At 43.9% G+C, this 13,069-nt stretch overlaps 1 protein-coding gene across 3 annotated transcripts in view; it reads right to left on the bottom strand.

Annotated features, from left to right (window-relative positions):
- Nucleotides 1-618: 618 nt before the first annotated feature.
- hlcs (holocarboxylase synthetase (biotin-(proprionyl-CoA-carboxylase (ATP-hydrolysing)) ligase)) overlaps nucleotides 619-13,069 on the bottom strand; it is a 29,741-nt gene continuing 17,290 nt past the window's right edge. For 2 of the 3 annotated variants that reach the window (XM_080482669.1, XM_080482670.1), the window contains exons 7-11: nucleotides 6,449-6,516; nucleotides 6,204-6,364; nucleotides 4,223-4,337; nucleotides 2,500-2,713; nucleotides 619-1,425 (exon numbers count right to left, since the gene is read on the bottom strand). In XM_080482669.1, coding sequence (XP_080338795.1) covers nucleotides 1,236-1,425; nucleotides 2,500-2,713; nucleotides 4,223-4,337; nucleotides 6,204-6,364; nucleotides 6,449-6,516 — 748 coding nt within the window. In that variant the 3' untranslated portion in view covers nucleotides 619-1,235. Of the gene's footprint in view, nucleotides 1,426-2,499; nucleotides 2,714-3,938; nucleotides 3,984-4,222; nucleotides 4,338-6,203; nucleotides 6,365-6,448; nucleotides 6,517-13,069 lie in introns of those variants that run through there. The other variant, XM_080482671.1, reaches the window with a different exon arrangement.

Below are 13,069 nucleotides of genomic sequence, written 5' to 3'. Positions count from 1 at the left end.
GGATTAGCACCGTGAAAGAATCTTTCCACCTTGGGACCCGGATTAAAAACGTTGTGGATACAGAGCATCAGAACACTGGTGTCGTGTAAACGGACCCCCCCAAAAGTGAAGAAAGTTTTGCGGATACACTCGAATTCGTTGTCGTGTAAACGGGGCCTTATTTCTGGCCTCCAGTGTTTTCAGAAGTACATTTCTCTGAACTGTTCCAGTAATAACAGAGCTTCTGTCTGAGCGCCATGCTGGTTGGTTTGATCTACAGGAGCTGAGCTCAGAGTGATGCGTTCAGGTGCATCACGTAACTCCGCCCTCCGACATGTTAATGAGCTGCAGGGCTCCTACAGTAGTGAGGCTACAAGTTAAACATTAAAATATGACTGATAGTTATTAGTGAGCTGGAACACATGAGCAGCACGGCAGAGCTGAAGTTTCGGCAGAGCAGCACCGACATACTTCAGCCAGGATGGTTGGAACAACCAAACCAAACTTCATCCAGTCGGAGCTGGACGGAGAAAATGAGGGCAGGACCCGGCAGTGCCGAACTTTCTTCTTGGTCTTATGGAGGAGGAACCGGCCTTAAGCCTGGAGCAATAAATAGAGGAATGACAATTAACGACAATTAATTCTGATCCAGATCAACACCAACATTTAATTTGATCAGAATGTGTGTGTGGATTCATTCTTTTGAAGATCAGCTCATGGGTTTCTGAGAGTTTGAGAGAAATAAACATTTGTTTTCTGACTCCTCCGTCACTCTGCAGGACCCCAGAAATTCCCACTTGAAAGCAGCTCATGAATTTAACAGGCGCGTCCATTATTCTGAACAATGAAACAAATCAGAAATAAAAAACATTTCATGAAGTCATTTGCACACAATCAGAGATGTGTGTAAAATCCTAAACTGTTGTGAAACTACATCAAATAATTGTTGAGATTTTGAGCTGAACTGGAAAAAAAGTCCTTCTTGGAGGAAAAGTGAGAGAAAAACAGAAACTCTATGAACAAGTTCTGTCTTTAGACGTGTGAGGAGGTGATGGAGGAAGATGGAATGATGCTGGTTTCAAACAATACAGAAGACGAGGGAACAGGAAGATTTCCAGGTACCGTGGTCAGAATGCTGCTTCACCTTCTTGTTACCATGTTCCAGTACCACTAGTACCACTAGTACCACTAGTACCACCAGTACCACCAGTACCACCAGTACCACCAGTACCACCAGTACCACAGCCATGGATCAGTCAGGAGGTTCCAGTTGAGGTTCTCTGCTTCGTCACCACCAGGTTCTTCAGCATGTCGAAGGAGTTTCCGTCCGGCTCCACCGACACCACCTGCTGCCCCCTGCTGGTCACCTGCAGGAAGCCGTTGTGGTCCAGACCCACCACCTCCGCCTCCAGGCCGTCGTCGCTCCAGAGACGCACCTGAGCGCCGCTGAGAACCAAGCAGAAACAACTTCCTCATGACGTCTCCACCTTTACCACTGGCAGGAAACCTCGGTAACATGTCTGAGTGAACAACCACGTAACTACACCTGCACCACACAAACTACACACACACACACTACCTAACTACACCTGCACCACCCAAACTACACACACACACCACCTAACTACACCTGCACCACCCAAACTACACACACACACTACCTAACTACACCTGGACCACCAGAACTACATACACACATCATCTAACTACGCCTGCACCACCCGACTGAACCACACCGACACACCAACAAACTACACTTGCACCAACCGAACTACACCCAGATACCTAACTAGCCCCCCCACTAACATAACTACACACATAAATGACCCACTATTACCCCCCCACTAACATAACTACTCCCACAGACACCCCACTAAGCATAACTACACCCACAGACACCCCACTATTCCCCCTACTAACTATAACTACACCCACAGACACCCCACTATAACCCCCCCCACTAACCATAACTACACCTACAGACACCCCACCATTCCCCCCACTAACCATAACTACACCCACAGACACCCCACTATTACCCCCCACTAACTATAACTACACCCACAGACAGCCCACAACGCCCCCCCACTAACCATAACTACACCCACAGACAGCCCACAACCCCCCCCACTAACCATAACTACACCCACAGACACCCCACTAACCATAACTACACCCACAGACAGCCCACAACCCCCCCCACTAACCATAACTACACCCACAGACACCCCACTATTCCCCCTCACTAACCACAATTGCACCCTCTGACCAACCTAATTACAAGACATAAAAAGCCCTTTCAGATACATTAGAGGGGGAATTATCTGTCTAAAACATTTTATTAGAAAATTACAGTGAATGTCTACAATCTTTATACCATGCAACGTCTGGATTAGCACATCTGATGGGCTGGTGTTTGGCAGCAGGCCATATGTTTGACACCCCCACTTCATAATCTAAACTAAATTCTCAGTGGTGGTACATGGGCACGTGCTTTTCTACTGTGTCCAGGTTCCATACCTGTGGAGCCACCTCTTGTAGTAGATGGGCAGCACGGCGTCGGCACCGTCCTGTTGGAAGCTGTGGATGAGGGACTCCAGCACGCCGAGGGTCCGAGCGATGAGCTGCGGGCCGGTCAGAGGCTGCAGACTGCAGCTGTTCTGCTTGTTGTGCTGCTGGATCAGGTCGTTGATGCACATGGTCGGGTTGCTGTTACTCACATTGAACCCACAGCCTGCGGACAGAGTCAGACACTGGAGCGTTACTGGTGTGTGTTACATACAGCTCTGTGCAAAAAGGAAGTACTTCTGATGAAACTGATGAATTTAGAAACATTTTGATAGTTAATTATATAAGTATCAATAAATAGTTGTATTTCTCAAATGAATTACACTTAACTGCCATGACTTATTGCCATCAAATTATTTAAAAATAGAAGTGTATTTCAAAAAAGAGCTATTTATAAAAATGATACATAACAAATTGGAAATAAGATTTTCACTTTATAAAGAGAAAATACATGAAGTAATGTTAAAAGCTCAAATTTAGAACAGATTATAAAATAATAAATAACTAATCACCAAAATAGGTAAAAAAAAACAATTACAACATAAAAGTAACCAAAAAAGCAGTTATTCAAATAATTTAAATATTTAATCAGGTTATTCATGATGTCAGATTATTTAACATTGACAAGTTAATTTTGACAGCCATAATAAATACAAACATTTGAGCAAAAGTATAAAGAATAAAATGTCCAGAGAAAAACTATTTTAAACATTAACACAAGGTCAATGCTCCGTTTCTATGGATTTCTATGTAACAAATGAAATTAACTCATCTGTCATCTTAGTCATCTGAAAACGATGGAAAAAACCACTTCCTTTTCTGTTTTTGTTTTTCACCCCACATCCCTTCTCAAAGAGCCAATTGGACCCGTTTCCCCCTGAACAGAACACACTGGGGCGGTTGCCGACCCCTGGTCTAGGCTGTAAGGGGGAACCAAACAGGGCTCAGAGAGGATCAGCTGTAATAGTTGTGTTGTACGCTGCACTAAGGGACTTAAAAATGTCAGACCAAAATGTGGCAAGCCTGAAAGCCTGGGACAGAAAAGAAACGTGTGAGCGGTCAGCTGGAGATCGCTTGCATCTATTACAGGAGTCGGTTCCATCGGGGTAAATCTGAGACAGCTTCAGGTTAGTGTACTGGACTCTGTGTACAACTTTACAATGTAAGAGGCCGTGCCTCATGCAGTCGGAGGAGGAGTGAACCAACTTTAAGACAGTTTGCCAGTAATTCGTAGATGATGGGGTCCCGAGCTCCTGCTCCCGCTCCCAAGACTCCCGAGGGCCCAAACCTGGGCTGTCACTGACAGAATTAATACGACTGTAGATGCTGGAGGTCAGCCGTTTCTTTTCAGGGTCCAGTGTCAGTAATTAGTCTACAACGGCTTCAGGGGGGCGACTGGGGAATTTAGGGTTCTGGTTACAAATAAAATGCCTTATCTGAAAAAACAAAAACAAAAGGTGGGATTTAGTGTGTTCGAGTGTGTTCATTGTGGTAAAAGGACAGAAAACCTGAAAACTGGATCAGGTTTTTAATTCTTGCTGAGTGATGCCGTGTTTAAATGTTTAATGAGGATTTTCATCTTTTCCACATGAACAATCCTGAAGAACCTTGAAGAGATGTGTTGGTACAAAACTTATTCCGTGTGATATGTTACTGAGAAAAAAAGAGTGTTTACCTATGAGCAGGTGAAAGGTTGATCCAGTGACCGTGGACGTCACCAGAACTCCTCCGATCTTCACCAGGTTACTGTAGTAGATGTCATTGGGCCACTTCACCCTCAGGTCGATGTCCTGACGGAGGAACATTAACAGCTCACAGTGACAATAGTTCTGCTTCCAGTGTGTGTGTGTGTGTGTGTGTGTGTGTGTGTGTGTGTGTGTGTGTGTGTGTGTGTCTGTGTCTGTGCAGTTCAATTCCAGCTGGACAATCCAAAATACAGAGCCAAACTGGTGTAAATGAATGTTTCCAGTCACGCTCTAGATGTCAACATATCCAACCAATCAGATAGAATCTTACTGCACTACAGTCCCGCCCACCAGCGAGACGTGAGTGGAAGCTCACAAAGTGTGTGTAGAAAGTTTAGTGAGTCCTGACAGTGAAGAAACGAGTAAGACCTCTGAGCTCTGGTTACATGATGTCTTAAACCGCCGTCTTTTTTATCCCTGACAGGAGGAGAGCAGGATCCAGGGGATCAGACCCAAGACTCACAGAGTGGAGTTACGACGGTCCTACTACCCGACCCCCCCACAGCACCGGGACCCCACCGCAACGGCACGGCCCTTAAACTCCAGACTGAGATTGGCTCATCATCAGACCAACGCTCATCATAGACTTTTCTTAGTATTTGTACTTATCTGGCCTGTCTGCCACTCTCTCTCTCTCTCTCTTCTATTCCTCTCTCTCTCCCTCTTCTTTTCCTCTCTCTCCCTGTCCTATCCCATGTACTTCTCCCCCCAACCGGTCAAGGCGGATGGCCGTCCTTCCAGAGTCTAGGGTCCGCCCCACGGTTTCTTCCTGAAGAGGGAGTTCTAGAACTTCTCTCCATGCGAGGGAGTTTTTCCTGGCCACTGTTGCTTGTTACACCTGCTTGCTTTGGAAGGGTTTAGTTGGGTCCTGTTGTACTCTATCATTGTAAGAGCGCTTTGAGATGTTTGTTGATGTGATTTAGCGCTTTACAAATAAAATTGAATTGAATTGAATTGAATTAAACAGGAAACAGGAAACCTTTGTTGACTTTCAGCTTTTCAAAGTTACTCGACTCAAAAAGTGTTTTATAATATACGTCCCATAAAGGGTCTCACTTCTGCACGGAGAATGAAGCAACACACCAAAACAAGACCATCACCTCTCATTTCCAGCAATTTCCAACCTGCAGTTTCCCAAATCCATCACGCCAACGTCCAGATGTTTACAGACAAACTGGAATTTGTGTCCATCAAACTGTGCTTACGTTTCGCTAACCGACATCATCATCGGACAAAGTGCACATTAGGGTTTCTGGGAAATCTAAGATTGAAAAAAAGCAAAAGAACAAGACTTAATAAAGAAAGAGTCTTCAAGCCATGAGAAGAGTCGCAAATGTGAACCTGATCATGTTTGTCCAGTTGCAAATGGAGATGGAGAACAGGACCCCGTGTTCACCATGCCTCAGGAAAGTTCAACAAACCTGGGAATGTTTCACAAAATTTAAATGCTGGATATTTGTGCTTGTAGGAGTGAATGACCTTCAGAAAGGGCTTGACAACGTGTTAGAGAGGTACATCATTAAAACGGGCTTCGGAATATTGTCATCTTTGCCGTGTGGATTGTGGGAGAGGAACTTTAAATGACTATGATGTTTTCAGTCCCTCACTTTTTGAAAACGGTGATCGGTTACAGTCAGTACCATTCCTGCAGGTGAGCAGATCAACAAGTGGATTTTATAACTTCTTCAAAGTTTCACATGTGAAAAGAAGTAAATCTGTTTTCTAGAGTCACGTTGGTCCACAGCGCTCAGACTGATTCATTCTACACAATCACCGGGTGTAGAGCTGCACGACTCCTTGACTCTATGCTCGGTTCTACACACAATATATCTGCGACCAGACGGAGAAGGTCCAACCAGACAGGAAGTTACCACAGAAAATACTTCAGGAATCCCAACAAGAAGATTCTACCTGGTATCCAGGAAGTGTGCGGACGGCCTCCACCACGGCCAGAGCAGAGAGGTGCTGCACAAAGGGAATCCTCTGTCCGAGGCGGGAGCTCAGCTCCACCTGCACCGACACGGTGAACGTGGCGCAGCCCAGCGGGCTCAGCCAGGCGTTCCCGCCCCGACCTGCAGTGACCACACGACACCGATCAGTAAAAACAGTTCACACTTTAGTGAGCGTGTAGGTACTGGTCACGGTGGAGAACTCACCTCTTCCTTGGATCTGACGATCAGCGACCGCTGTCAGACTCACATCCTTCGGTAAGTGGAGCGAAAGGCTGAAGGAAACAAGAACAGATCAGCAACATTTCTATTTCACCTAGAGCTACCGGGTTTTATAAGAGTTACTCTTCTTTTGCATATGAGAATATTTCATCAGGAAATGTTTTTAACTGATTAGAGCAAGTGGCCTCATCCTGTAAACACCAAACATTCACTTTTAATCGTTGACGACCATGAAGCAAGGTCTATTAGTGAATCTCCAAATGATCCAAGCCCCAGAAGCAGCTTTCTACAGGCTGATGGAGCGTTGCCATGACGCTGTTTTAGTGACACCGTCTACATTTAGTAAATGAGCTTCAGCTGCGTCCTCAGGAAAAGGCGTTGCACTCCTGTCATGACGAGCTCCACCACAGTTTACAGGTTACCCGGGTTTTTACAGAAACAGACATTTCCCCTCTACGTTTACAAAATAATCTTAATTGACACGGACCCCTCATATCCACCTGGTTCAGAGCTGCTATGAGAAGCCACACCTGTAGGGGGCAGTGTAACGAGGAGCATCAAGCCATGATAGCCAATCAGAGTCCTAGAAAAAACACCGCGCCCAAACTGTGTAAATCTCTGCCAACCCTCTTTAGATGCAGACAGACACTTTTTTAAAATCTCCACTGTGGCCAGAGTTTTCAGGATTCATAGTTTGTGGCGACTCGTAGCAGCGTTTCTATGAGAATGCAAGAAACGCAGAGGAAAATCAGTTTTTTAAATACCCAGGGGCGTGTAAACATGTCTGGTGATTTTCTGCTCGTAAACACTGAGTTTGTAAACCTTTTGTCATAGTAAATAGATTATATAGCGCTTGTCCACAGCATGAGCAGTCCCCAAAGCGCTTTACATTGCCTTCCAAATTATTATGCTAATTATGTTTTTATAGGACTTTCCAAAATAGTCGAAGCCAACGTGACTTTCTTTGTTTTACTTTCTTTGACACGACGGTGTTTTTGTCCAGCGACACCGCTGACCGATGTCGTTTGGCCTAACATCGATCAGTGGTGAAAATCTGTCATGTAGTTCTGATGTAATTCTTAGAAGCCTATAAAATTTAATCCTAATCCAGACCACATCCAAAATGTAATGGAATCTCCCATGGCCTCATATCCATCTGCGGTGAAACTTTCAACAAAATCTGGGAGGTTGGTTTTTTTGGAAGGGAAATACATTTTTTTAGGCTTTTTCAGACATAAAATCCTAAAAGTACAAAACATTTGAGGGCAAATATATTTACAATATTAAAATAAAATACTGCAATCATCAGACAGGAGCAATGCACAGGTTATGATAGACCAACCTCCAACCTCGGTCCTCCAACCCCGGTCCTCCAGGGTCCCTGTCCTGCAGGTTTAGCTCCTCCCAGTTCCAACACACCTGATCGCAATGAGCGGCTCGTTATTGGGCTTTTTCACAACCTTGGTGATGACATCATCATGAGATTCTGGTATGCTGAAGCAGGGAGGAACTAAAACATGCAGGACAGGGGTCCTCCAGGACCGAGGTTGGACACCCCTGCTCTAGAATATTCAGTCTAGTATACTCAGTCCTTAAGAGTTTTTGATGCTGTCCCATGTTTCCCAGTATTCTCTCCTTTCTCCTTTTGTAGTTGGAGCGTAAAAGTCAAAACCTCCCGTGAATCAGGTTTATGATGTAGCAGCTTCATGGTGGGCGGGTCTTTGATCCTGAGCAGGTCTGAGTCTCCTTTACCCAAACCTTTCAGAGCATTTCCTCAGTACATGGATATGAAAGAGACATCCAGTACAATAGCCAGGGTTTCTGATATTAGTTGTTCTACCTCCGTCCAGAATTTCTTTAAATTTGGGCAAGACCAGAATATATAGAGTCTGTAGTCTGCAGAAACCATCCCACGTTCCCTCCAGCAGGACGCCTCTGCACCACTGCATCCTCATTTCTGGTTTGGGGTGATAAAACTTCAAATAAGATTCTTCCAACTAAAATCCCGCCAGAGTAAATAGCGTGTTTGTTAAAGAGTTTTAGCCACACGTGGTCTGAAATGACTACATTGGCTTCTTTCTCCCAACGCTGTCTAATATAAGCTCTTGACGTCTTAGTGTTGGACAAAAAACGTTTGTATAATTTCCCAATAATGCCTTTTGGGCTTTTAGATTATAGATTTGGCCGATAAATTTTGACTTCTTATCTCCTGATTGCATTTTTCAGACTCCAAGTCTCTTCCTGTTGCAGGAGCAGAGACTGTTCTGACCCTGGAAATATATCAGTATATATATTGTGTTTTGCCTAAGCTGCCAAACAGGACAAGGAAAACAAAATAAAAAATTATTTCTTTGAGTTTGTGGTTAAAGGTATGATGAAATGATGATCAAATTGATTTTGAAGGTACTGCTATATATCTGAAAGCAATTTCACCTCCACATGGAGAAAAGCCTTCTGTTGATGAGGCCTCTGTTTCTACTGGGAGATGTTTCAGGAAAACCTTCACGTTGTTTTTTTCACAGCATGTTTGCTGAAGGCTGAAGGGGGTTTTAATGCTCTTACAAAGTGGCCGATGGTCAATAAAAGAGCAGAAGCCCTGTGGAGATGCGTCTTCATGTGTTCCTGTGTACTCAAGTGATCAGCTCAAGGTTGAAATGCTGGAGATGATTACATTCCTCCAGAAAGTTAATCTCATTTTCAAAGCTCATCCAATGAGCGGGGTGACCACAGTCTGGATGAAAAGTCTCATTCTCTCACAAAGACTCTTTTTCATCCCTTGTCAGACAATAGCAGCACAATGGAGGTGTTTGAACCAGTGTGACGTAGCAGAGCTGTTCAGACTACAGAATGCACGTATTGTACCAAGTTAGGACAGTAACAGAGGAACCTGAGCATCATGTGGCCACAGCACTGCGTTCAGTAGAGAACCCACTGTTAGAGCAATTTAACATGAGGCAGTGATGTGCTTCACACTCGCTTCAGAGGAGGACGTTTGTGGGGTTGAGGTTCGTTGGCGTCTTTAAATGTCTTGTGTGTGTGTGTGAGCGTGCCTCTTCGTTTGTGGTGTGATGGACTGCTCACCTGTCCAGGTCCCTGACCTGAATAAAGATGGACGGGTCATGACACGTGTTGCACAGATTCAACAATGAGAACAACAATGTGACATTTAAAATGATCGACAGAACAAAAAGCTCCTCAGATCGTCTGTAAACGAAGACGTACAACTACAACAACATGTTATTGGTGTGTGTGCCGAGGAGCAGATGCTTCGAGTGTGAAGCAGTTGTACAGAATGTGCAGAGAAATGATGATGACGCCTGATTCCTGCCCAGAAAAATAGAATCTGCTGCTTTGATTTAAGTCTGAAATATTGTCAGAACAACTCAACGGGGCAGTGTGATCCCAAATCACAAGGTTTTTAACAGGGCAGTGAATGTACAAGGTCACCTTCCTAGACTGAGCAGGTCTCACACACACACACACACACACACACACACACACACACACACACACACACACACACACACACACACACACACACACACACACACACACACACACACACACACACACACACACACACACACACACACACACACACACACACACACACACACACACACACACACACACACACACACACACACACACACACACACACACACACAATCTTAATCCAGGTCACCATGAAAGAAAATGTTCTTTTAAATGACCAAACATTGTTTAATCTATGTAATCTATTACACAGATTTGAAGCTGTCAGCTCAGATATAATTTTTCTAAAAGCCATTTATCTTTCATCAGCCGTCCCACAGAAAAACTGTTTCACTTCCAAGATTAAAATATCTCAGATTAAAAGATTATTGCTGCCATCAGTGCTCATTTTGGAAGCAGGATTTGCAGTGCATAAGTGTGTTTGCATTGATCACATCCAGCAGCATCAAAGGGCTGATCAATAGGGGGGACAAACTAATCTGTAAATGTGATTAATTGAGCTAATCCTGTTTACTGAGGAACATTAGAAATGATCCTTTCCAAATGCACACCAGGAAGTGATCAATGCCACAGGCCGTTCCATTACCAGAGTCCAGCTGAGGCAGCGGGGCAACAATACACATCTTCTTCACATCTTCACACTACAGCCGTCAGTCAGTATTACCCCCGTCAGCTTCAGCAGACCAGACCCAGGTTCTTTGGGTCACGACCACAAATTCAGCCTTTTTGGAAGGGAGTGGGAAACTTACTTTCAAAAACTGGGCTGAAACTAGATTTTTCTTTTACGTTGCTCCATCTCGGTATATAATCCCCAGCGACAAATACCTCCTGAAGATCTTTATGGCCGCAAGCAAGAAAGCTATAACCAAGTGCTGCTGCAGGTCACCCTGCCCTTCTTATCAATACAATCAACTCCATCCATTTAATGGAGAAGATGACATTCTCTCTTCAACTCCAGAAAGAGAAGGGGGATAAATACTGGAAAAAGGTGGGATTATTGTAGCCAGAATGACTCCTGACGATAGGTCCTCTGTAAAACTTTATTTAAAAAACAAAACAAAGAGTGCTTTGTTCCCGTAACCTCCTGCCTTGGACTACTGCAATTCAATTGTTTTACCAGACCCCAACCCGTTTTCCTCTTCATTGAATTTAAATTTTTTTTTGAAGAAATAAAAAGTGGGAAAAAACTAAATACATCTGTGTGATAACACTTCAGTGTGTTAACGCCTTTGTGCTGTGACATTTCTTATTCCAAATAACAGTGCTCTTTCTCCTGCCCCGATTTACAAGGATGGTTATACATAGTTTACAGCTTGTATAGATGACAAAAAGAACATATTTCAGCAAAAGTAACAGCTGAGAGTTTATTGATCCAGAAGGAAAATGGACTAAAAGGAGATGAAAGGTGAGTTTAGGTGAAACTTAAAACTGCAGCCATGAACGCTTTTCAAATTGGATCAAATTAACATGAGTGAGTAAAATGGTGCAAACTTTTTGGGAAAAGTTCATTAAACGTGAACTTTTTGAGAAGAGGACAAAGAACACTGGAGTTTATTTGGTTTATTATCTTACTGGTTTGATATCCCTGGTTTAGGGTGGTGCTGAGTCACTGAGACTCTACAAAGCTGCTCAATGTGACCGAGTTCTTTCCTCCATCACACTCACCTCAGGTGGGCGGGACTCCAGCACAGCAGGACTCGTTTCATTGGTCAGATACACATGTGGACAAAATTGTCGGTACCCTTCTGCTAATGAAAGAAAACCCCACAATGGTCACAACAGTAACTTGAATGGGAGAGTAATTCTTACTGAAAGTAATAATAAATAAAAATTCAATGAAAATTAAGCAATGGAAATCAGACGTTGCTTTTGAATTGTGGTTCAACAGAATTATTTGAAAAAACAAACTCATGAGACGGGCCTGGACAAAACTGATGGTACCCTTAACTTAATATATTGTTGCACAACGTTTTGAGGCAATCACTGCAATCAAAGGATTACTGTAACTTTCAATGGGACTCCTGCACCTCTCAGCAGGTCGATTGCCCCAGTGCTCATGAGCAAACTACAATAATCTTCTTTCTAATCCCAGACGACTCTCTCCTTGGCTTCCTCTGGTCCATGTTTAGTGTGGTACACACCATGCCACCACACAGCACAATGACGACTCTTCACCCTTTAAACAGGCCGACTGACTGAGGAGACGTTTGTGGACACCGGTGATGCTGATTGGAGGACACACCTTGGTTGAACATGTCCCTATGGTGAAATTATTTTCAATCTTTTTTAGGGTTACATTTTTTTTTTTCTAGGCCTGTTTCATGAGTTTGTTTTTTCAAATAATTCTGTTGAACCACAATTCAAAAGCAACGTCTGATTTTCATTGCTTAATTTTCATTGAATTTTTATTCATTATTACTTTTGGCAGATTGAAGTTATTTCTATGACCAATGTGGGTTTTTCTTTCATTAACAGAGGGTACCAACAATTTTGTCCACGTGTGTATATTGGCATGCACAGCGTGAATGTACATGGAAACCGTCCTTTTGGATATAATCAATGTTGATATTATGATGGTGATTGAACTGTGATATAGTGTGCAGGCCTGATACAGTCCCAATGCATCCATAACAATAGTCAATGAATGTGAGGCTCGATATATAGTAATTACAGACCAATGTGGAGGAGAGATTGACCCACACACACACAAACACACACACACACACACACACACACACACACACACACACACACACACACACACACACACACACACACACACACACACACACACACACACACACACACACACACACACACACACACACACACACACACACACACACACACACACACACACACACACACACACACACACACACACACACACACACACAGTCAGGAGGCTTCAGGACTTCAGAAGGACTTTAGAGCCTCAGTCCCACAGCACAGAATGTGACGGGACAGTACGGTAAAGCAAAGCGTACCAAGACTCAACTCTGTTGCGCGGTCCCACCACCGAGAGTAAGGTTAAACTGTAGGTGGGATTGTGAACGACAATACGCAGCAGCAGTCGCAGGACCAACGCAGGAGTTAAGGCCATGCCAGCAA

Source organism: Lipophrys pholis, assembly GCF_963383615.2.
Source record: "Lipophrys pholis genome assembly, chromosome: 16".
Lineage (NCBI taxonomy): Eukaryota > Metazoa > Chordata > Actinopteri > Blenniiformes > Blenniidae > Lipophrys > Lipophrys pholis.
This window is presented reverse-complemented; position numbering and strand designations above follow the sequence as displayed.